The sequence below is a fragment of the Dasypus novemcinctus genome, chromosome 22, assembly GCF_030445035.2.
Source record: "Dasypus novemcinctus isolate mDasNov1 chromosome 22, mDasNov1.1.hap2, whole genome shotgun sequence".
Taxonomy (NCBI): domain Eukaryota; kingdom Metazoa; phylum Chordata; class Mammalia; order Cingulata; family Dasypodidae; genus Dasypus; species Dasypus novemcinctus.
The window spans coordinates 70,016,092-70,040,472 of NC_080694.1; the positions used below are offsets into that span (position 1 = coordinate 70,016,092).

General features: G+C 39.0%; 1 protein-coding gene and 1 pseudogene across 1 annotated transcript; both read left to right on the forward strand.

The window, feature by feature from the left end:
* Window positions 1–7,111: 7,111 nt before the first annotated feature.
* On the forward strand, window positions 7,112–7,435 carry LOC139437357 (non-histone chromosomal protein HMG-14 pseudogene; annotated as a pseudogene).
* A 3,723-nt stretch (window positions 7,436–11,158) lies between these two features.
* Window positions 11,159–12,103, forward strand: LOC101442853 (olfactory receptor 10A4-like). Its single transcript, XM_012529102.1, has one exon. The coding sequence runs from the start codon at window positions 11,159–11,161 to the stop codon at window positions 12,101–12,103; it is 945 nt and encodes a 314-aa protein (XP_012384556.1).
* Window positions 12,104–24,381: the final 12,278 nt, after the last annotated feature.

Genomic DNA, 24,381 nt, shown 5'->3' on the forward strand with positions numbered 1-24,381 from the left:
GCTGTAGCAGTTTCTGCTATCACCTCAGTATTTATTGGTTCCAGGCCACCTGTTGCACTGGTTTTTATGAGGCTGTCTAGTACAGCATCAAGCATGTCTGTGATCAATCCAGGTTCCCCTATATTTTTGTTTGGATAGATGAGTATCTCTGTTTTTCATTTATGGTCATATATTTCAGACAGAGATGCTTCAACTTAATATTAGATTTACTGAATCCAGAAATGCACTCCTCCAAGGATTCCAGGTCCCTGTTGCTGAAATTCTGGAGGCCCCCACCTATTCCTGGGGGTCCATCAAAAATCTCAAGTTCATGCTCCAGAAAAAGTCTGCTTGATGTTGGAGATCCCTGACCTCGTCTTTGCTGGGCCTTTCTGTGAAGTGTTTGTGTTTGTGTGTGTGTGTGTGTGTGTTCCTCGTGTGTATCTTTCTCTTTCTTAAGTGCAGTTATGTTTTGCCACTCTTGCTACTGCCTATTCTTGCTGGGAGTGGCTTTTGGAGTCACTCTACACTCACACCTATTCTCTCAGTGACTGCCTTTAAACCTCAGCTTGTACTCCAAACTGCCTTGGAGAAACTGGATTAGGCTACCAGACCTTTTGGCAAATACTTGCTCCAAACCCCCCTCCCTATTATTTAAATCCCTGTATATCAGGAAGTAGCTGAACTCAGGAACTGCACCCTCTCTCCCTTAAGAAAAAAAAGGGGAATGAAGAATGAGCGGGTAACTGAGCCTGGGACTTGTAAGCAGAGGGATCCTGAACTAACCAATAGGTAGAGGGATCCTGAGGCAACCAATAGGGTAAGAGAGTTTTCATTCAATAGAATCCATTGCTTTAATTGATAGCTAATCAGGACTTCTTGTAGTCAGCCAATCAGCACCTCTCATAGTCAGCCAATCAGCATCTCCCAGTTAGAATACCCTGTTTACATAATTATGCTAATCTCTTTTTAAAACACTAACCAATGCTCTTACTCAGAACCAGTGATTGATCAATCAGAACATCATAACTGGGTCTCCACCTCCAGGGGTGGTCACACAGCTAGATGATATCAAGAGCAGTGCTGAAGCTCTGAGCATGCATTCCATCTTTGCCCTGGCTGGGGGAACATTGAACTGCAAACATTAAGTCAAGCCACCAAGCTAAGTCAATTGCCGAGCTGAGCAGTGACAACAAATGCCAAGCTGAGCTGCAAAAACCAAGGTGAACTACAAATGCCAGGCTGAGCAGTGACAATGAATGATAAGCTGAGCTGTGAGCATTGAGCCGAGCTATGAATGCCAAGCCAAGCTGAAACACTGAGATATGAACACCTAGTCAAACTGTAACACTTAGTTGTGCACTTCCACCACTGCTTTGGCTAGGCTTGTGCCTTGGCCCGGGCTTGAGCAGTAGCACTAAATGTGCTTCCACTGCCACCTCAGCCAGGCTTGTGCTTTGGCCTGGACTTGAGCTGTAACACTAAAGGTGCTTCCCCTGGTGCCTCAGCCAGGCTTGTGCCTTGGCTAGGCTTGTGCAGCAACACCAGGGGGCATTTCCATCATTGCCATGATCAGGTTCAAGTTTAATACTGAGCTGTGATAAATAAAGTTTGATTGTGCTGAGGTTGCTTTTCTTCATTCTGAAGTCATCTGAACCAGAGAATAAAAGTGGTGACAACACTAATTATTAAGATAATATTAGAAATTACAAACTTTTATTCATAAAAATTAAAATAGAAATATGTAAAGATGAAACTATTAGAGAGAAAATTAATATGACACAACAATCATATAGTATGTTAACATACTTCTTTCAGAAAGCAAAGATTAAAGAATAGGTGAGAGGAAAATAGTTACATACAATACATACATATGCATACATTTGCATATGCATTCATGCATAAGCATACATATATGTAGATATAGCTCAAAGTAATAAAGGGATAGCTCTTGTTTGTGGATTTGGAGACTTAAGTTTAAGATGGCAGTACAACCCAAAGCAATCTACAAATTCAAAGCTATTCCTATCAAATTCCATTGACTTTCTTTTATAAGTAGAAAAAATTGATATTCAAATTGCAAGATGCCCTAATAGCCAGAACAATATTGAAAAAGAAAAACAGTGTTTAAGGACCCACACTTCCTGATCTCAAAACTTACTACAAATCTACAGTGATAACTTAAGTGTGGCATAAGCATAAAGATAGGTATTTAGGCCACTGAAATAGAACTTAGAGTACAGAAGTAACTCAGTGGTGCCAATTCAAAATTTATATTTGACAAAGATTCCAAGATCATCCAATAGGGAAAGAAAAGTGTCTTCAAAAAACTTTGCTAAGAAAACTAAATATCTACTTGCAAAAGACAAAATTTCACTCCTTCTTTATACCATATAAAAATATTAACACAAAATGGATCAACAACCTAAATGTAAGAGTTAAAATGATAAAACTCTTAGAAGAAAATAAGGGGGAAACTTCATGACCTTGAGTTTGAGGAAGGATTCTCAAATATACCAAAAGCAAAAGCAACAAAAGAAAAAATAAATAGGACTTCATTAAAATTCAAAGTTTTCTGCAACGAAGGAATTTATTAAGGAAGTGAAAAGACAACTTACAGAATGGAAGAAACTATTTTAAAATCATATCTGGCAAGGTTCTAGTATTCTGAATATATTATTTAAAAATTTTTACAACTCAACAATAAAAAGAAAAAAAAAGGGAAGCAGCTGTGGCTCAATCAGTTGGGCTCCCGTATACCATATGGGGAGACCCTGGGTTCGCATCCTGGGACCTTCTTTTGAAGGCAGGCTTGCCTGCATGTTGCAGAGAGCTTCAGACCTGGGCACTCCAGAGTACTGCTGGCCCACAAATGACATGGAGAGCTAACTCAGCAAGGTGACACAACAAAAAGGGAGACAAGCCAAAAAAATTGTAGAAGAACGCACAGTGAATGGACAGAAAGCAGAGAGCAAGCAAGCTGCAAGGGTGGGAGAAAAAATAACAATAAATACAGGCACAGAAGAAAGTACAGTGAATGGACACAGAAAACAGACAGCAAACAAACAAAAAAAATAGCCACAATGGGGAGATAAAAAAGAAAACAAAAAAGATCCCCAAATAAAAATGTACAAAGGACTTGATGGATATTTTTCCTAAGAAGATAAATAAATGGTCAAAAGACACCTGAGCTACAGCCACTTCCCTAGGGTTGCATCTTAAGTGATGAACTGAGCCTGAAGCCATCTACAGGAAATCATTCACAAATAACTAATATAACTCTCTGTGTGTGATTGGGCCTTAAAACAGGTGTTCAATTTTTTGTAAGAAACTGGCAATTTTTTCTCAAAGTGGTTCTATTATTTCACATTCCCACCAGCATTATGTGAGGGTTCCAGTTCCTTCACATCCTGGCAAACACTTGGCATGTTTAGTCTTCTTAGCAGATAATGATTTTCAAAACTTAAAAAAAAAAAAAAAAAAAAAGGCACCTGAAAAGATGTTCAACACCATTACCCCTTAGGGAATTGTAAATCAAACCCACAACAAAATACTAGTCCACAACCACCACGATGGCTATAATAAAGTAATAATAATAAAAAAGAATGGAAAATAAGTGTTGGTGAGGATGTGGAGAAATTGGAGTTATTTACATTGCCAGGGAGAAGGAAAAGAGTGGCAGTTCAAGCAGAATTACCATATGTTTCTGCAGCGAGTTGCTACCCAGCATTTTGGGGGACAGGCTCAGGCACACAGATGTGCTCAGCAAATGATGGCTTTATTACTCATCCAGGGCTAAGGGTCCTGTAGGGCAGGGGAAGGGGTTGTATTGTGGCTTCCTCCAGGGCAGCCCTGCTGTTCAGGTCAGAGGAAGAGGGTGGCAGCTCTGCATGCCCATTTTACAGTGGAGAGGAGAGACAAATCTGTGCTGTCCAGGATGGGCATCTGCACAACCCAGGAGGCAGGGCTCGCCACCCAGAGTGCCTGCCTGAAAAGCAGTGGGCACAACTTGTTCTGAGTTCAGGTGCAGTCAGGTTGTCCCGACAGACCTAATGTCTGCCTGGGGTTCTGAAATGAAACCTGTTGAAACATCCTCACTGAAGAAGAAGAAGGGGTAGGTGAGGGCTGGGAGATGGCCACTGAGCAGGTCCCTGGCATCCCCAGTGACTCAGCAATGCCAAACTTAGCTCCCTACTTCCCCAAATTAGAAGTAGGTGTTCAGATAAATGCTTGTGCACAAATGTTCCTAGTAGCACTATTCATAGTAGCCAAGAGGTGAAAACAACTGAAATGCCCAACAATGGATGAATGGGTGGACAAAATGCGGTACGTATGCACAATGGAATGTTAGTTATAAAAACAGTTAAAATACTGATACATGCTGCAACCTGGATGAGCCTGAAAAAACATTGTGCTAAGTGACAAAAGCCAAATATAAAAAGGTCTTATACTGTATTACTCCATTTTTATGGAATATCAGCATAGGTAAAATCAAAGTTATAGAAAGTAGATTGGGCATTGCCAGGGCTAAGGGAGGGAAGAAAGGGGACTGATGGGTAAATGGGTATTGATTTCTTTGGAGGTCATGAAAATGTTTCCAAACTTGGTAGAAGTGGTGATTACTTAATGTTCTGAATGTAATAAATGTCACTAGGTTATAAACTTTGAAATTGTTAATTTTCTGTTATGTGAATTTCATCTTAATTAAAAAATGAATAGACTTCATCTATATATTTTAACATTTCAAAATCTTTAAAGAAAAACTCTGTTGAGTCACTAAACCACTTTATCATATGAAGCCATTTTTGTTAATGTTGTAACAATTTTATGTACTGCTTATGGAGCCTACCATTATAAAATATATCTTGTAACTTGGAAACCAACATAGAGTGTAGCTACTTTGGAAGAGAGAATGGGGAGAAGGAATGCAAGCAAGCACATACAAATATGCATCTTTGATATTGTGTTTGAAAAAAGATTAGACAAATGTTACAAAATGTCACATATTTGTAGTGATTATATAGGAGCACATACAGACGGAGACAGAGAGAGATAATATAACATTTAGAATGAAGTGGGAGGAAAGATGACTAATCAAATAATTATATAATCAGTGCAAATTGCAACTTAACATAAATTCCATGTACTGGAATTAAGAAAACATTATAAAGAAGGTTTCAGAGACTATTGAATGCAACAAAAGTCTTCCAAACAAGGGATTTAAAATCTACTAATTATATATATTGTGATTCTAACTTCAATAACTTTAAAATAGAAATCATAAATAGAAAAATATCTGGAAAATATTCAAATATTTTGAAATTGAACACATTTCTATGGAATCTATGGGTCCAAGAAGAAAACAAAGGGAAATTAGAAAATAGTTTTAATGGAGGAAAAAATGAAAGTACATGTATCAAAATTTGTGAGATGCATCTACAACAAGACTTAGAGTGAAAATCATAGCTTTAAAGGCTTATTGGTTAAGAGATTTTTTAAAATTTATTTTTTAAGGATACATAGATCAAATAAATTGTTACAATAAAAATATAAGAGGATTCCATGCACCCCCACTCTGCACCCCCGTACTCCTCCCAATTCACCAAACTCTTTCATTAGTGTGCTACACAGCATGGAATGTAGTTTACATTGTAGTTTACACTCTCTCCCAGGTCATTCAGTGTATTATGGAATATATGGAATATATAATGTCCTGCATCTGTCCCTGCAATATCATGCAGGACAACTCCAAGTCCAGAAAATGCCCCCATATCACACATCTTATTCACTCTTCCTGCCCTCAGCAACACAATTTCTTCCATTTTTAGAGTCACAAGTATTCTATAGTAGAATACCCATCAGTCCACCCTAATCCATATTTTATTCCTCCATCCTGAGGATCCTGGGATGGTGATGTCAACTCCACCTCTAACTCAAGAGTGGGCTTAGATCCCACATAGCTGATGGATGGAATTCTCCTGCTTGCAGTTGTTGATACTCTCAGTTCCCTGGTGTGGTGGTTGACCATTACCACCTCCATGTCAGCTCCCCTGGGTAAGTCCTACAAACTGGAGAGTAGGTGTTGGAACTCTGCTGAGGCTCAGGACCCAATTGGCATACAGTAAGTCCAGAGATTCAAGTCTCCTGAGCATATATCAACCAAAGGTTCAGTAAAAGTGACAGAAGAGGAATGCACAGAGAGGTCACAGCTGAGACCAACTCCATCACACTCAGGAGCACACATTTCAAATTAGGGTCCATTGGCAAGGAACTGAACTCCAGAGCCATCTGTCATTACTGCAGGACCTGTGTGTCTTCATAGCCCTCAGGAGCATCACTTCTTTGACTATCTCTGAGATCCTGCTGAGATGTGCATAAGCACAACCCCTCTATTGACCTCCAGACTAACTTTGAAGTCTCTTAGCCATATAAACTCATATGTCTTTACCATTTCTCCCTTTTATTCAATGTCTTTTTCTAGTTGCATCACTAGCTGATGCTTAGTAGTAATCACTCTGTGCCAGGGAGGCTCATCCTTGGAGTCATGTCCCACACTGGGGGGAAGGTAATGAATTTACATGCTAAGTTTGGCTTAGAGAGTGGCTACATTTGAGCAATATGGAAACTCTCAGGAGGTAACTTAGGCATACTGTGGCTCAAGGCCTAGTAGAAATTTCAAGCACACAGGCACCTAAGCATAGTCATCAGTATCAAGGGTCCATCACTGGACCATCCTTCTTCTCTGGTCTTTGTTCTTGCACTTGGGGGATTGTTGCTGCTCCCTCAGTTGTCATGTGAAACTCTACCCACTACTTCAATACACAACAAACATCCACACAAATTTATATATTCTTTATGCATGCCCTGTAGAACTCCCTCCAGGGCATTCATAGATGAAAGTTTTCAGTCAGCCTATGATTCACCTTAAGAATCTAGGAAAAGATCTCCAAATGAAATCTAAGATATATGTATAAGAAATAAAATAATAAAAGGAGAAGTTGAAGTACATGAAATAGAAAATGGACAAAGAGATCCAGTTCTCCCAGCTACCCCGCCGCTGTCCCAGCAGCTCGGGCGGCGGGAGGAGCAGTAGCAGCCAGCAGCCCAGCTTCGTGAAGGCCCTTGGCATGCCATGTCCCACAGCACCAAGATGCCCAAGAGGAAGGTCAGCTCGGCTGAAGCAGTGGGGAAGGAGGAGCACAAGAGGAGGTCGGTGAGGCTATCCACCAAACCCGCTCCTGTGAAAGTGGAAGCAAAGCCAAAAAAGGCAGTGGGAAAGAATAAACCTTCAGACAAAAAAGTGCAACCAAAAGGAAAAAGGGGAGCAAAGGGAAAACAAGCTGAAGTGGCTAACCAAGAAACTAAAGAATATTTACCTGCAGAAAATGGAGAAACTAAAAATGAGGAGAGTCCAGCCTCTGATGATGCAGGAGAGAAAGAAGCCAAGTCTGGTTAATACCACACACCATGTCTTATCAGTGGTCCCTGTTTCTCCCTTCTTGTACAATCCAGAGGAATATTTTTATCAGCTATTTTGTAAATGCAAGTTTTTTAGTAGATCTAGAAGAAACATTTTTAAGAAGGCCATTGGAATCCCACCTCATCCCATTTTTTTAAGTGTAAATGCTTTTTTTTAAGAGGGGAAATCATTTGCTGGTTGTTTATTTTTTGGTACAACCAGAAAATAGTGGGACATTGAATTATGGGAGGCTTTGATTGTTTTGGGTGTCAACATTCCACTGGGGGTGGCAGTTTTTATACCCTTTAATACAACACATACTAAATGGTGATTTAGAAGCAAAGTTATGCATTTAATATGTGTTGAACATTTTAAATTACTTCTATTCCCATGTTTTTTAGTAGACATGTTTCTTAAAACCACTCCCTGACCTTGGCTCTCCCTTTCAGAACTCTGTAACATCCTTGGTCTTGGTTGTCCAGTTTTTCTAATAACTTTGGTAATGTGCTGTAAAAGATTGGAAATGTGAGTATGTAGTGTGTATGGTATTGTGAATTTGTGGGACTTAAAGATATAACAGTTTATCAACGTTTGAAAATATTGGTCCTTGATATTCTCCTAAGGAAAACTTGCCTCCAAATTTTAAGCTGGAAAGTCATTGGAATAACTTTAGAAAAAAAACTACATGGCTTTTTAGGGTTTTGGTATGTACATTAAAAATTGTGTACAAATTGTTCATAATGTCTGTGCTGATCTTCAAAACAATCAATAAAAATCTCAATTATGAAAGAAAAAAAAAAAAAAAGAAAATGGGCAAAGAGTAGAGAATGTTGATGAAACCGAACAGTGTTTCTTGGAAAGACAGGTAAAGGAAAAACTTTAGCAAGCCTGATAAAAAGATACAAGATTCAAATTAAGTGATATATATGAAGACTGAAAGAAAGGACATCACTGTACTGTCCTACAAATATTCAGATGTTAAAGATTGAATATGATGTGTTAATTTATACTCATTGCAGTTCACTTAAATTCATTCTGCAACTGAGAAGATTTAAAGCTGGTCTTCAGGCCTTGTGATCTATGGTCTATATTTACTCCACCTTTATTCCAAGGGTGAATTTTTCTGGGTTCTAAAGAGTAAGGTTTTTGTGGTTACTAGCATCTTCTCCATGGTAGGCACTGTACTCAAGTACTGGTCCTCAGGTGTGAGCCTGCTGAGCCTGTTGCTCAGCTTCAAAACATTGCTTAGTCCCTTTTGTGATGGCAGGTACCTGAGTATTGGAGATTTGAACCCAAAGAGTATCAGGAATGAAAAAAAAAAAAAGGGAGAAGGAAGCAAAGAGCAAGAATGAGCAAAAGAACTGGGAATAGGGGGTCTGTGTGTAATAACTCCTAAGACAACTTTATTGTTTACAAGGGGCTTTCTATATACCCCAGTCTATGTGACAGCAAGCAGGAACATGTAGCCTATATGACAGTAACGCATAGCCTACATGACATCAAGCAGCAACATGCAGTTAACTATCAGCATTACCCATAGTCCAAGGAATTAAAAAAAAATCTTATCTCAAGGTACAAAGTCTAAATGTTGTATTCACTACCAAAGGTATGTGCTCATCCTTTCTCTCAGCCTTTAACAGCTTCATCCCACTTGCTGGGAACTCTTAATTACTGCATTCCTTAGATTGCAAGCATAGCCATAGAGACAGCACATCTCTCCTTGTGAGGCCACTGTGCCTCAGTTTCCAAAATCTTCCCCCCCCTTTTTTTTTGTTGAGGTGACCATGCCTGTCTTAGGTTGCCCTCCTCTGAGAGTCTTACACGTCATTGACTACCAGCCCAGCTCTTCAACTTGGGGAAATTATTGAAGTGCGTTTGCTAGCAACAGATTATTTACATGTCTCATGGCTGTTACGCTTTGCAATTTTCCTCAAAATCACTGTCTGGCACAGGTGAGAATCATGAGCAACAGAACAAATATGATTAGCCCTATTCTTAAAGCTGACAGGAAATGCTGTGATTTCCACCAATTGACTGGGTTAAATTTTGTAATATGTGAAATCATATCTGAGAAAATATTCTTATCATTGGCTACATGAATTTGATTTTGAGACATTTCTAATATTTTTCTTTGTAATTCCATTATTTCCAGAGAGATATTACTTTTAGGGCTTAGTAAATGATTCTTAATTTTTTTCCATTCTATATCAGATGAGTTATAGGCAAGAGGAGTAATACAAAAGTTGCTTTCATTCCAATCACATTTCAATCCCCTTAACAAGTTTAAATTATACAATGATCTCCAATATGTGAAAGCTGATTCTAAATCTTAACCCAATTATTTAACTGTTCATCAATGTGCTCTTGGCTGACACAAATCATTAGCATTTTTATGCCAATCATGTACATATTGTTGTGTTTGTACTTTCATGTAAAGCTATCACAGGAGTAGCAGCAGCTGTAATGATTCCAATTAGTCCCAAAATGCTTATAATAAGCAGTCCAATAAAGCATGTAGTCCATTTCAAGAATTCTTATGTAGCAATAATTGACTTTCAGAAGATGACTGTCAAATCTGCATGATTCTCATCGGTATCCAGATGCATTTTCTTCTTCTGGCCATTGCTATTGTTTCTTCATCCTGCAACACACTTTGATGTTTTACTTTCTGGAAAACACTCTGCCTCTCCTCAGATTTCAGTTGTGTGAGTAAAATGTTCAAATGAATACTTAAGAGAATGTTGGTTGTGTAAATCTGGTGTGCCATTAGGGAAGCAAATTTCAAGCCACTGTGGGATAAGGATACTAGTGGAAAGGAAATCTGTATAAGCAAGGTATGCCCTAAAAGAGGCGAGTATTTGATTTGACTGTGACCAGGTCCATTTGGGTAAGTGGTGGTATCTAAGTTTCCAGAGAGTCAGGGACCTGGTGCACAGATATTCATGAATTACATGAAGTTTGAAACTCAACTTGAAGGCAGTGGTAATGTCCATTTAATAGAGAAGACTTAGGTGGAGAAACGATGGCAGAGGAGAATATTTGAGGTAAAGAGATTTTATGATATGGAGTTAACTCAGTCAGACTGCACCACTTCTTATCTTCCATGCATCAGCTTGTGCACTTGTCCTTAAGAGCCCTTGCTGACCATGCAATCTAAACTGGTTGGCACAGATGTTGGTTTTAATTCTTGGCATTGCACTCCTTATTAGAGTATTGACTGATAATTTTCTGCTTTTCTTAACTGAAGTGTATGCTCCATAGTGAGGAATAAGATATTTTGTTCATTGGTATACCCCAGCACCTAAGACAGTAACTGCCAAATACTATTTCACAATAAATACTTGTTGGATGAAAGAGGAAAAAAAAGAAAGAAATGCCAGTAGCATACAAATGGACATATATGAGAGCTATAGGAAACATTTATTTGGTAGCACTTGAAAAAGTGTTAAAGGAAGGCAGAATTAATGTGAAATAACATTTTTCTTTCATCATGTGCCAGGGGGCTAAGTATATTTTGGATATATCAGTTGGAATAGTTATCATAGAAGAGGACTGAGTTTAAGAAGACATATGAGGATAAGTATAACTTTAGATCTTCTGATTTCACACTGTAGGTTAGAAATAGAGGACCCCATCACTTTCTGACATACCAGAGCTCTTTAAAGGCATGCAAATGATCTTCCCATCACCTGGGATCATGTACCTCCTCTCTTCCAGGCCATGAGCCTCAACTGCTCCATTGTGGCAGGAGAACAGCTTGTCCATTCAGTGTTTGACTTTGTTCACTTCTCTGACCAATCTGAGCAGGGCGTCCTCCTCTTTGCCCTCATTCTGGTCCTGTTCTTGACATCACTGATGGATAACACTTTCATTGCCCTTACCGTCTGTAGCAATCCCTTCCTCAACATGCCCATGTATTTCTTGCTGGCCAACTTATCCCTCTTGGAGATTGGCTACATTTGTTCTGTCACCCCTGAGATGCTGCAGAGCTTCGTGAGCAAGGCCTTAGGTATCTCCCAAGAGGGCTGCACCATGCAGATTTTCTTCGTATTTTTTGCTATTAGTGTGTGCTGCCTTCTGGCAGCAATGGCTTTTGATCACTCTTTGCCCATTTTCACCCCACCCCACTACACAAACCGAATAAGTTGTGGGGTGTGGGTCCCCTTGTCAGTAGTTTCTTGGGGTATGGGATGCCTGGTGTGCTTGGGTCAGACCAAATATATTTTCTCCCTGGACTTCTGTGGCCCCTATGAGATAGACCACTACTGTGCCCAACCACCCATCCTGGCACTTGCCTGTGGGGATACATCCCATAATGAGGCTACAGTCTTTGTCATGGCTGTCCTTTGCATATCCAGTCCATTTTTGCTGATCATTGCTTCCTATGTCAGAATTCTAGCTGCTGTGCTGGTCATGCCTTCATCTGAAGGTTGCTGTAAAGCTCTTTCCACATGCTCGTCCAACCTGCTTGTAGTGATGCTCTTCTATGGCTCAGGATCCATCACCTACCCAAGCCCCAAGGCCAGCCATTCTTCAGGCATGGACAAACTCCTTGCCCTCTTCTATACAGTGGTGCCATCCATGCTCAACCCGATCATCTACTGTTTATGGAACAAGAAAATCAAGGCAACCCTCTGGAGAACCCTGGGCAGGAAAAGGCTCTGAGTCTTGGGTAGGCTCTTGAGGATCATGCAAATCTGGTGCATGTTAACCCAAGAGCAAACAAAGAAACAAATCCAAAACTGCACACTCATCAAACAGTTCTAACAACTACTTTAATAATAATGATCGTAATTTTGGAACCATCTCTCAGAGCCAGTGTTCTGATTGCTGAATTCTGGAAAAACATTGGCTCCTGAAGAATTTTACAAGGTGAGCCCCACACTAGACAGATGTTCCCAAATATTTTAGTCTATATTCAGAGTATAAATTTCCTGTTCTGTGTCAGAAGCTCATAAAATTCTCATTCTATTTTCTCAGGCATTTTCTAGTCCCTTGGGTGCATATATGAGTTCTATCCTTTTCCTACATATATCTGTACCACATGATTTTTTTAAAGATTTATTTATTTATTTTATTTCTCTCCCCTCCCCCCTCCACCCCAGTTGTCTGTTCTCTGTGTCTATTTGCTGCATGTTCTTCTTTGTCCACTTCTGTTGTTGTCAGTGGCACAGGAATCTGTGTTTCTTTTTGTGTATCATCTTGTTGTGTCAGCTCTCTGTGTGTGCAGCTCCATTCCTGGGCAGGCTGAACTTTCTTTTGCACTGGGCAGATCTTCTTATGGGGTGCACTCCTTGTGCATGGGGCTCCCTAACACGGGGACACCCTGCGTGGCACGGCACTCCTTGTGCGCATCAGCACTGAGCATGGGCCAGCTCCTCACGGGTCAAGGAGGCCCAGGGTTTGAACCGCAGACCTCCCATGTGGTAGACGGATGCCCTGACCACTGGGCCAAGTATGCTTCTCCCACATGACTTTTAATTCCCTAATGTTATAATAAATTTCTTCAGCTTTATTTATTGGTATTCAATATGGAGCCAAAAACTTATTTTTAAGGCTTGCAGATATCTTAAAAATATGTAAGCAGGCAGAAAATAAAAGAGACAGAACTTAAATGCAGAAGTATTTGTTACAGAATATTAAAAGTGAAATGTCAGAAATATTTATCTGACTTCATGTGTGGAAATGTTTTAAAAAGAAAGAAATAATATTAAAATTCAAGATGGGAGGAGAAACCTAAACTAAAATAATTACATAAATCCTTTCCAGCATTGTTGCATATTTTAAAATATATTACATCTGTGCATATGAATCCTGTTCCAATATATTCAAGATCATCCATAGATTTTCTCTTAAGAGAAATACCTCCAGTATCTCCAGGCACCAATTTTGGATTGCCTTGGATTTGAGCATCTGGTTCTCAGAGAGGTGCCCATTCAGCACTCAAATGGGAAGTTTTATTAAGGGGTCATAGTTCAGTTGTAATATGACAGATTGGAGAACTTTGACTTCTACCATGGTTTACCTGAGAACTATCCCCAAATGAAGTGATGTGATCATCTGCCCAAATATCATACGTCTGGTCCAATCTCCTCTATCAGGGAGCAGTACTGGTATTCAGTGATGACCCAGGGTGTGCTGTGCCCAGCATCTATATGTTATCAAAGATGATATAGCTCATTCTGTTATACATAATACTTTGTTGTTTTAAATTTCATGTACACAAAGAAATTAACAATGGAAACATCCTAAACATGCAAATACACCTGACTAGTTTATTATGTTGCAGGAATAAGCAGGAATTATAAAGTTATATATAGAAAAGGAAGTAGAAAAGTTATTTTTAAGTATGTTTATTAATCTAGAAGGACTTGAATAAATTATTTAACTATTAAATTAAGTTAGAGAAGTTTGTATAGCATTGCCCATTTTGTTTTTTAAATAACTTTATAAATAAGTTTGATAGGATCCCAGTGAAAGGTTAGTAGTTTCTCTAGACAGTCATGTTAGCAGTGATTTTTTTTCTTATCTCTATTTTGACGGTGTCTTCAATAAAATGTAGTGCTTGCATAATAAATAGTTAAATATTTATTAGTGGGCATTTTTACTTACATTTAAGTAAAGTTTATTAAATACAGAAAAGTAAAAATGCACATTTAATTCACTTATATGCATATAACCCAGCAAAAACCAATAAAATATTTGATTTATTTTATTTTAGCTATTTTTTTCCAGCTAACCAAAAGAACACTTTTATTATCGCTTATGTTATAAATATATACAGCACCAAAAATGTGTATTTTAAAACATTTTAATGTATGAAGCTTTGAGTAGCTACATTATCATCAAATATCTTGTTCTCAGTACTTTCCCTATTAAATGTTCCTGAATCACTGGTGACAGTGAGAAATTCATGACGTCCTGACCCTCAGACTCTGGAGTTTGCTCTAGGAAACTTTGATGCATTTCCTGCATTCCCAGCTCTGATAGCTCACTGAGCTCTGAGGGTGCAGAGGAACGGCTGAGATCCTCGAACGTGCTGTCTAATTCTATCTTCTCTCATTGTCCTCATTCCACACAGGTGGATTCAAGCACTGAGCACAGAAGCCACTTGTCCTCACCACAGGTAAACACCTGTCCAGCCTGTTCAGAGTCAGGACATTAGGCCGGGAGGGCTGAGAAGCTTGTTGCATTGTTATTGGTTATAAATATTGTCCTGAGATAAATAAGTGAAGAAAGGACCCGGTGGTCCAGAGGACATCCCTGCTAGAAGCTGTGGCCCTTGTGTTGAGGTTCCTTTCTAGCTCATGAGATTGGCAGAATTTGTTTTTCTTTCTGAGCACTCTCCTTTAGTTTTAATCAGCATATGCTTTTTAAATCAATTTCTTTTTTATTTGTATTTGAAAGTAATCCCAAAGAAACCCAAACAATATCTAAATGACTTCTATCTTTGAAGTAAAGACATTTTAAACCTCTTTTCTAAGTTGACCATATCTTCTGTTTACATAAATATCCAGTCACAAGTGTGTTCTGCTTTAAACAAAATTTTCAGACAGATTCTTTAAATGTGCTAAGGATTAGTTGACTTAATAATGAAGCAGAGGAGGATAAAGGTCAAGTTGTTCAAGGCTTGAGAATATGGAGACCAAATGTGAAGAGAGAGTTCCCTAAATTAATTAGTTTTATAACTTTATAGCTCTCAGGGTTATTTTCTCATGAGGTTATAAAATCATAACATCCTATTAGCTCTGCCAGTTAAATTCTCTACCCACACAACTGTAAACCAGGCTTCGTTTGGCAACCACAAACAGTGGGCCAAATTTGACCTGTTGCCTATTTGTGTAAAAAAGTTTTATTGGAACACAAGTACTCCCATTCATTTACATGCTGTCCGTGACTGCTTTCATGCTGTTACAGCAGAATTTATATATAGCTACAGAGACCACATGACCAAACAGCCTAAGATATTAGCTCTCCAGTCTTTTTGAATAGATTTGCCTACCACTGTGATGGCTTAAAAGAGATTAAAGAAACATTTACCAGAATTGTGAGGAGCAAATTCCCTGAAGAGCTTTTGGTGGCTCTTCTCTGGGAGTCATATAATACTATGGGATCTGCTGTCATGAAACTAGGATCCTTAAACAATATGGGGATGATCAGATCCTGGACAAGCAGTATCCACATAGAATTATGGCCTTGGAGAGTGGACCATGGTGTACCTACAAGTGAAATAGATGAGCAATGTACTAAATTCCTATTTGATCTTTAATCAGAAGAGTTCTAGGTCAAGTGAACAAAACCCCAATTTGAATTACAGAAACAGAGAGCCACAGCCCCTTAACCAATTCCCATATTTGAGACAATTTACAGACCCTGAGCTCCTTGGATGAGGGGAAGGATCCTGTTTCACTGCAAAAAATGTATACCGTTAATCTTCCTCCCAGCTTTCCATAAAGAGACCTAAGGCCTTTTACCAGAATAACTGTGTATTGGGGAAAAGACAAAGATCATACATTTTGAGAATTACTAGAAATTGGTGCAGAAGTGTCATTAACTCCAGGAGACCCCAAACATCACTGTGGTCCACCAGTCAGATCAGGGCTTATAGAGGTGAGGTGATTGATGGAGTTTTAGCTCAGGTCCATTTCACAGTGGGCCCAGTGTGTCCCTGGACCTATTCTGTGTTTATTTCCCCAGTTTCAGAAGGTATAATTAGAGTAGACATACTCAGTAACTGGCAGAATCCCCAAAATGGATCCTTGACTTGTGGAGTGAAGGCTATTATGGCAGGAAAGGCCAAGTGGAAGTACCCAAGAACTCCCCCTACTTGGTAAAATAGTAACTCAAAAGCAATACCAGATTCCTGGAGGTATTGCAGAGATCAGCTTCACCGTTAAGAATTTGAAGGGTGCAGGACTTGTGATTGCCACCACATCCCCATTCAACTTTCCTATTTGGCCTGTGCAGGAAACAGACGGCTCTTGGAGGATCACAGTAGTTTATCATAAATTTAACCAAGGGTGACTCCAATTGCAATTGCTGTTCCAGATGTGGAATCATTTCATGAGCAAATCAACACCTCCCTGGGTACCTGATATGCACCTATTGATCTGGCAAATGCTTCTTTTCAATTGCCATTAGTAAAGACCACAAGAAACATTTTGCTTTCACATGGCATGGCTAGCAATTCACTTTCACTATCCTGCCTTAGGAGTATACCAAGTCTCCAGCTCTATGTCATAATATTTTCTGCAGGGACATTTATCACCTCTCTCTCCTGCAAGACATCACAATGGTCCATTACATTGATGATATCATGCTTATTGGACCTAGTGAGCAAGAAGTAGCAATGACTACTTGGTAAGGCATTTGCTTGATAGAGGATGGGAGAAAAATCCAACAACAACAACAAAAAATGGAAGCTTCCACCTTGGTGAAATTTCTAAATGTTCAGGGATATGGGGCTTATTGAGATATTCCTTCTATAGTGAAGGATAAGCCACTGCATCTGGTCCCTCCTATGACCAGAAAGAGGCACAATGCCAAGTTGGTCTCTTTGGAATTTGGAGACAACATATTATGCATTTCAGTGTGCTACTCCAGCCCATTTACCAATTAACCAGAAAAGCTGCTGGTTTTGAGTGAGGACCAGCACAAACATGAGGCTTTATGACAGGTTCAGGCTGCTTTGCAAGCTGCACTGCTACTTGGGCCATGTGATTCAGGAGATCTAATTGTGCTAGAAATGTGAGTGTCAAATAGAGATGTCATCTGGAGAATTTGGCAGGCCCCTATGGAAGAATCATATCCCAGATCCTTAGGATTTTGGACAAAACCCTGCTATCCTCTGGAGATAAGTACTCTTTTTTTGAGAAAAAGTTTTTGGCCTGCTACTGGGCCTAAGTAAAGATTCAGTGCTGAACCATGGACCACCAAGTTACAATGAGACCTGAGTTGCCTCTCATGAGCTGGGTATTGTCTAACCCACCAAACCATAAAAACATGTGCATGCACAGTAGCAGTCCATCATAAAGAAGAAGTGATTTATATAAGTAAGTGCTTGAGCTGGTTCTGAAGGTACAAGCAAGTTACATGAGGAAGTGGTCCAAATGCTCCTAGTCATCACTTCTGCCACATTACTTTCTCTTTCCCAGTCTACATCTATGGATCTATGGGGTTCATTACAATCAGTTGATTGAGGGAGAGAAAATTTAGACCTGGTTTACAGATGGTTCTACATGATATACAGGTACCGCTTAAAAGTGGAAAGTTGTAGCACTGCAGACACTTTCTGGGATATCCTTGAAGGACAGGGGTGATTACCTCCTGGTGGACAGAACTTTGAGCAGGGCACATGGTTGTTCATTTTGCTTGGAAGGTGAAATGACCAGAAGAGCATTTGTATTCTGATTTATGAACTGTTGCCATGGGATTGGCTGGATGTTCAGGGACCTGAAAAGAACATTATGGGAAAACTGGTGACAAAGAAGTCTGGGGAAGAGATATATGGATAGAATTTCTGAGTGGGTAAAGAAGAAAATTAAAATATTTGTTTCCCACCTTAATGATCACCAGAGAGTGACTTCAGAAGAGGAATATTTTAATATTCAAGTAGATATGATGACCTGCTCTTTGGCTAATCCTCAGTCATTTTCCCCAGTCACTCCTGTCATTGCCCAATGGGCTCATGAACAGAGTGGCCATGGAGGTAGGGGTGGGGGCTATGCATGGGTTCAGCAACATGGACTTGCCTCATGAAAGCCTACTTGGCTACAGCCACTGTTGAGTGCCCAATCTGCTAGCAGCAGTGAGCCACAGTCAGCCCCTGACATAGTGCTATTCACAAAGATATCTGTTTGCTATCTGGTGGCAGGTTGATTACATTGGACCACTTCTATGATGGAAGGGGCAGAGATTTGCTTTAACTGGAATAGGCACATACTCCAGATTACCTTCATGCAATGCTTACTGAGTGTTTTACCTACCATCATAACATTCCATAAAGCATTGCTTCTAATCAAGGAATTCCCTTCACAGCAAATGATGTGCAGGAATATTCACATGCCCGTGGAATTCATTGCTCTTACCATGTTTCCCAATATCCTGAAGCAGCTTGATTGATAAGACATGGGAATGACCTTTTGAAGACACGATTATGGTGCCAACTATAGCAACACCTTGCTGGGCTGGGGAAATGTTCTCCAGGAGGCTGTCTGCTCAATGTCAACTCTATGGCGCTGTTTCTCCCATAGCCAGAATTCATGGGTCTAGGAATTAAGTGGTGGAAATGGGACTAGAGCTGCTCACTAATCCCCTAGTGATCCACTAGGAAAAATTTGGCTTCCTGTCCCTGCAACCTTAAACTTTGATGGTCTACAGGACTTAGTTCCAAAAGGAAGAATGATGCCACCAGGATACACAACAATGATATGGTTGAACAGGAAGATACGACTGCCACCTGGCCACTTTGGGCTCCTTGTGCCTCTGAGGCAAAGAAGGGAAATACTGTCCTGGCTGGGGTGACTGATCCTGACTATCAAGGGGAACCAGGACTGCATCTACATAATGGGGTAAAGAAGAGTTTGCCTGGAATACAGGAGATCCCCTAGGGTGTCTCTTAATACTACCATGCCCTGTGATTAAAGTCAATGGAAAATTGCAATAATGTAATTCCATCAGGACTAACAATAGCCCAGAAATTTCAGGAATGAATGTTTCAGTGCCAAAGCTGAGGTGCTTGCTTAGGTAAAGGGAACATGGAATGAGTAGTAGAAGAAGATGGTGATAAATATGAACTTTGACAACATGACCAGTTCCAGATACTAGGACTGTAATGGTTGTGGATATTTCCTCTTGTTTATTATGAATATGTGGTACATGTAAATAAAATTACTATCTTTGTTTTCTTTCCCAACTTTTTCCCTTATCATATGAATTAATTTGCATGAGTTTCATGTCACACCACTTAAAGATGTCAAGTTTAAGAGTGAATATTACCAAGGACTTGCACCCTATTCTTCATTCTGGAGGGATTTAGAGCCTTTCTCATTGTACAAAGGACAATTGAGTAGTGTCAGGCACATATATATTTATATAGTTTTATATATAATTTATATATAGTTTTAGTAGGCTTTCATATTTATATAGTTATATATATATATATAGTTTTTATTTAGCAGCTAAATATGGTTTAGGGTGATGATGATGCTGCCAAGTTGACAAGGGGTGAGCGGGTGGACTGTGATGTTTAGGCTAATGTGTCAACTCACCCAGGGAATGGTGCTCAGTTGTTGGTCAAGCAAGGATTGGGCTAATTTTAAATCAAGGGCATTTCATGGACTTTAATTATCAGTGAGTTGATTGCATAGATGGTTGGTTACATCTACCATCACTAAGTAGTTTGCCTTCAGCACTCAGTGATTACACATCAAATCGGTTGGAGGCCTTAAAAAGGGAAATGATTATTTCAGCATTCAGACACAGAATTCCCATACTTACTTTGGACCTCCAGCATCTCCTGGGAAATCCTTAAAGACCTTCATTGGAGCCCCTGGTTTGCTGTTTCCCCTACAGAATTTGAACTTGTACATCCCCATGGTCACTTGAGACAATATTATAAAATTCCATAATATTACAGATATTTCCTCAGTTTTGTGGCCACAGAGAATCCTGACTAATCCACTAGGCATGCCTTGTGCCTGTAAAGATCAAAAGGAAGCCTTGAACTGTGCTGATAATGTTCCTTTTTTAATGTGGGTTTTGTTAACTTGTGTTTTTAAAAGTTGTGAAGATTCACTGAGCTCTACACTTAACGATTTGTGTTCTTTTTTTTAAAAAAAGTATGGTATATTTCAATAAAAATGTGACTTAAAAACCAAAAATATTTGTTAAGAATATAAAGAATATATGGAAAATATTTAAAATTTTAAATGAGTGTGGGTAAAAAGTTATTTTTATTTCATTTTGTTGTGTCCATTTGAAATGACAGTTTTTAAATTTGGGGGAAATATGTAATTGCATATTAGGCATTTAGATGTCCTAGTCGACTAATAAAAATTTAGTATTCAGACTGTCAATCACTGGCAGTGTTGAACTCTACCTGAGCCCAGTGATCCTGGAAAATCAGTGATGGGTAAAAAATGCCCTTATGCTTTAGAGTCTGAAAAACCACTTCCTGCAAAACGCCCTCTTCTCCTGTGACTTCAATAAGACTCACTGATGAGCCCTTTTTGACCTGGGCAAGTCCAGGTTCAGACCCTGCACGTTTCCATTCTTCACCTGATAAGTGACTGGCCAAATTGTAGGTACCAAATTATTCATTTGAACGAAATGCTCATCAATCAAACTTTGTTTGAGCTTCTCTCCTTCACTAGGGCCCTGAACTTGGGTTAACCATTGGTCTGAGCCAACCTAGGACCTCTCCTTGAAGGCCTTTCCAGAGAATAGGCAGGCTCAGCACATGACCACCCTCTGGTCTCCTTCCTGATCCCACGATGTCCTCTTCTTTGTGCCCAGTCCTCTCCATAAATAAACAACATTTTATCTAAATCTTGAGACACCTACAGATAATTTCAGAGCATTCTCCTTACTCTATGAAATCACACCTCAGTTAATTCCATATTTACATTTAAACTGCAGTTATAATTCTTAATGACAAATTATATTTTATGAACAGAAAAATACAAGGTCTACATAGAACCCCTCCAAGTCACTTCATAAATGTCTTCTGACTAGATCACCTTCATCTCTGATGTTTTTTATACCACCTCATTCAACTTCATTCAATCCATTAAAAATATTTCTTTCTATAAAAACTAAGCATAATACAATAATAACATGCTGCAAGTATGCCAGAACATGGTCTAGAATTAAAGTCAATAGGACTCTTGATAATTATTTTGTAAATATATATCTATTGTGAACATATGCAAAATAAGGGGAACTTTTTAATTTAAAAAATTTCCAAAGTTAAGTATGATTTTAAAACAGATAAAATTTTTAATTCAATATAAAGGAAAACAATTTTGTAAATTCTTTCTAGTATTATATTAATAAAATGAATACTATATAAATGCCAAGCATTTCGCTTATTTGTAAAGCACTTTGTTGTTTAAATTTAAATATTCAGATGATAATATTCAAAATTATATTTGCATTTTGTCTTAGATCCCAGGTATAGAGTAAAAGTGTTAATCAAAAGAGATGAAAGCTGTTTTATGCTGAGATGCAGAAAAAAGAGAAACATTCAGCTACTAGTACCTCTTTTTGGGTTTCCTCTGTGGATAGGAGAAATGAGAAAATCCCTGTGTGTACATAGTCCCATAGACACTTCTGAAAGAACAAGAATCAGTAAATACATAAATAAAGCCAACTGCTAGATAATAGTGGATGTTCCGATGGACCTTCACATTTCAAGTAAATTGTGGATAGAGCACACCCTGCCTGTACTACCATTAAATGTGGGCTTGGAGAGCAATAGGAAACATTTTCCTATAAAACTAAGCTTATACAGCTATGATCCCAGCTCAAATACCTGGGGTAGATTTACTCTATGATGTGAAAACAGGTTTTTCATACCCATGTCAGTTACTAGAGCAATAATCTGAAAGTTCATGAAAATATATATACATAAATCTATATAAACATACTTGTAAATATTTAGTTTTTCATAGCTGTTACAAAGTAGCTCAAAAGGGAGACATGTAACATTTCCAGAAAGGAGGATAAGTATTTACAGTAGATAACTATCAGATGACATTTAAAGGAAATTTCATACCTACCTTTATTTAGTGATTGAGGTGTGCTCTCCTACATAGAATTCATAACTAGATGATGCCAGAAAGTCCCCAACATCTGAGGGATTTCTTGATTATATTTCCTATTTCTGCTTTACTTGGGTATCTTGTAAGCTGCCTTTTCAGAGCCCAATTAACCTCTGTGCTTCTCAAGGTGTAGATCAAATGATTAAAAGAGAGTGTCACTAGTGTAGAAGAGAGTGAGGACTTTACTGTGGTTCTGCTTGTACTTGCTATTGGACTGGATGTAGAGAGAAGTTAAAGTCCAAGGAACAAGACCACAGTGATTAGGTGGGACCACAGGTCTCAAATGCTCTCCTCCTGCCTTCAGCAGATTTCATCCTCAGCACATTTCTAACAATGCAGCCAGGGGAGATCAGAATAAGCCCCAGAGTAGTAACCACATGGAGAGCACTAGCTATGGCAAGTTCATTCTACAGGAAGGTGTGTCCACACAAGCAATTATCATCAGGGCAGGCTCCTCGCACATGTCATCGTCTACCCTGTGAAGGCTGCAGAGAGACAATTGGAAAACAAGGACGGTCTGCACCATGGACTTAAAAAAACCACTGACCCAGACCACAGCTACCAGGTGCTGAAGAAGCTTTGGGCACATAGTTTCACTGTGGTAAAGGGGCCAGCAGATGGTGTTGAAGCAGTCGTATGCTATCACAGTCAGGACACATTCCTGGAGCTGAGCTCCAAAGCCATGTACAGCTGGATCACACAACCAGCATAGCTAATGGTCTCCTCAGGGCCCTTGAGGTTCTAAAGCATCTGTGAGATGATACTCATGCTGAAGCAGAGGTCCAGCAAGGAGAGATTTCAGAGGAAAAATAAATGGGCATGTGGGGCTTGGCTCTCAGGTGTGAGACCATCATGATGGCTGTGTTCCCCATCAAGTCAGAACATAAATGAGAGTGATGGCCACAAGAAGAGCCACCTATAGTTGGGCTGATTGGAAAAGCCCAGGAGGTTGAAACCTACTGGGTTGCCCAAATGGGTCCCTTTCATCGCTTCTTCATTGTGAGTCACTTTCCTGTGTCATTCTTATTTTATTCCTGTAGAGAGGAAATCAGATAACATAACCAATGGGAAAATAACAAACTGGTTCAAGGTTGAACATTTGGAGATTGGAATAATAGAGAGAGAATCTATAGAGATAAACTAAAGCAGAAACCATGTGATCAGGTGATTTGTTATATAGAAAGGCAAATACTTAAGTTCTGAACGCATCTATTCATAGGAAGAAGATACATGAACAGAGAATAAATGTTAGAATTCAGTAATGAAATTTACTCGTGGCATCTACCAAGCACTCTGAAAATGATCTAAATAGGTCTCTAAAGTCCATGTTGTGGAAAAGCAAACAAATCAAAAAATAAATATTGCCACATATGTAGATTCAGGTTTTTAGACATTAGAAGTAATATATTAATTGAAAGACACACCAAGTGAACAAGAGTAGTTGAAAGAGGGTCCATACAGTTGGAGACACAGATAATATAATAATTGTTAAAAAGATTTAAATAGGAAAGTTAGAAACAACTATATTAATATAAAGCAATTTTTTTTTTCCTATGGAACACATGAGTACTCTAGATAAATCTGGCAAAAGAGTATGGAAAACAGCTCTGCTCTCCCAGTTTGATTCATTGAGCTACAATATAAATATTGCTCTCTAGAATCAATTCACAGTTTTCAGTTAGCCACCTATTTCCCCTAATGACCTCCGTGCCTAACAGGCTTTAGGATGATTTCATGGTGAGTCCATGAATTCAGTGACCTAATGCAAGCCATTGTCCTTTCAAGTGAATTTTGTTGAATTTAGAAGTGATTTTGGACTATTAACTCTGAAGATTAAGAGCTTTGTGATGTGCTCAAAAATTGACTGAGGGGATGACAGCACAACTCCATCATAAAATGAGAGACACTGAGTGAATATGTTGAATGAACTGTAGAAATCTTGGGACTCTAACACAGGAATCCAGGGGTGCATGATAGACTCTGGTAAACAAAATAATGATGAGAATGTTCTCTCGTGAACTATAAAAATATATAATGCTAATACAAGGGTTAATAATCAGATGGGTGGTAGGAAAAATATACCAAATATAAGATATGGGCTATAGTTAGTAGTGATATTTT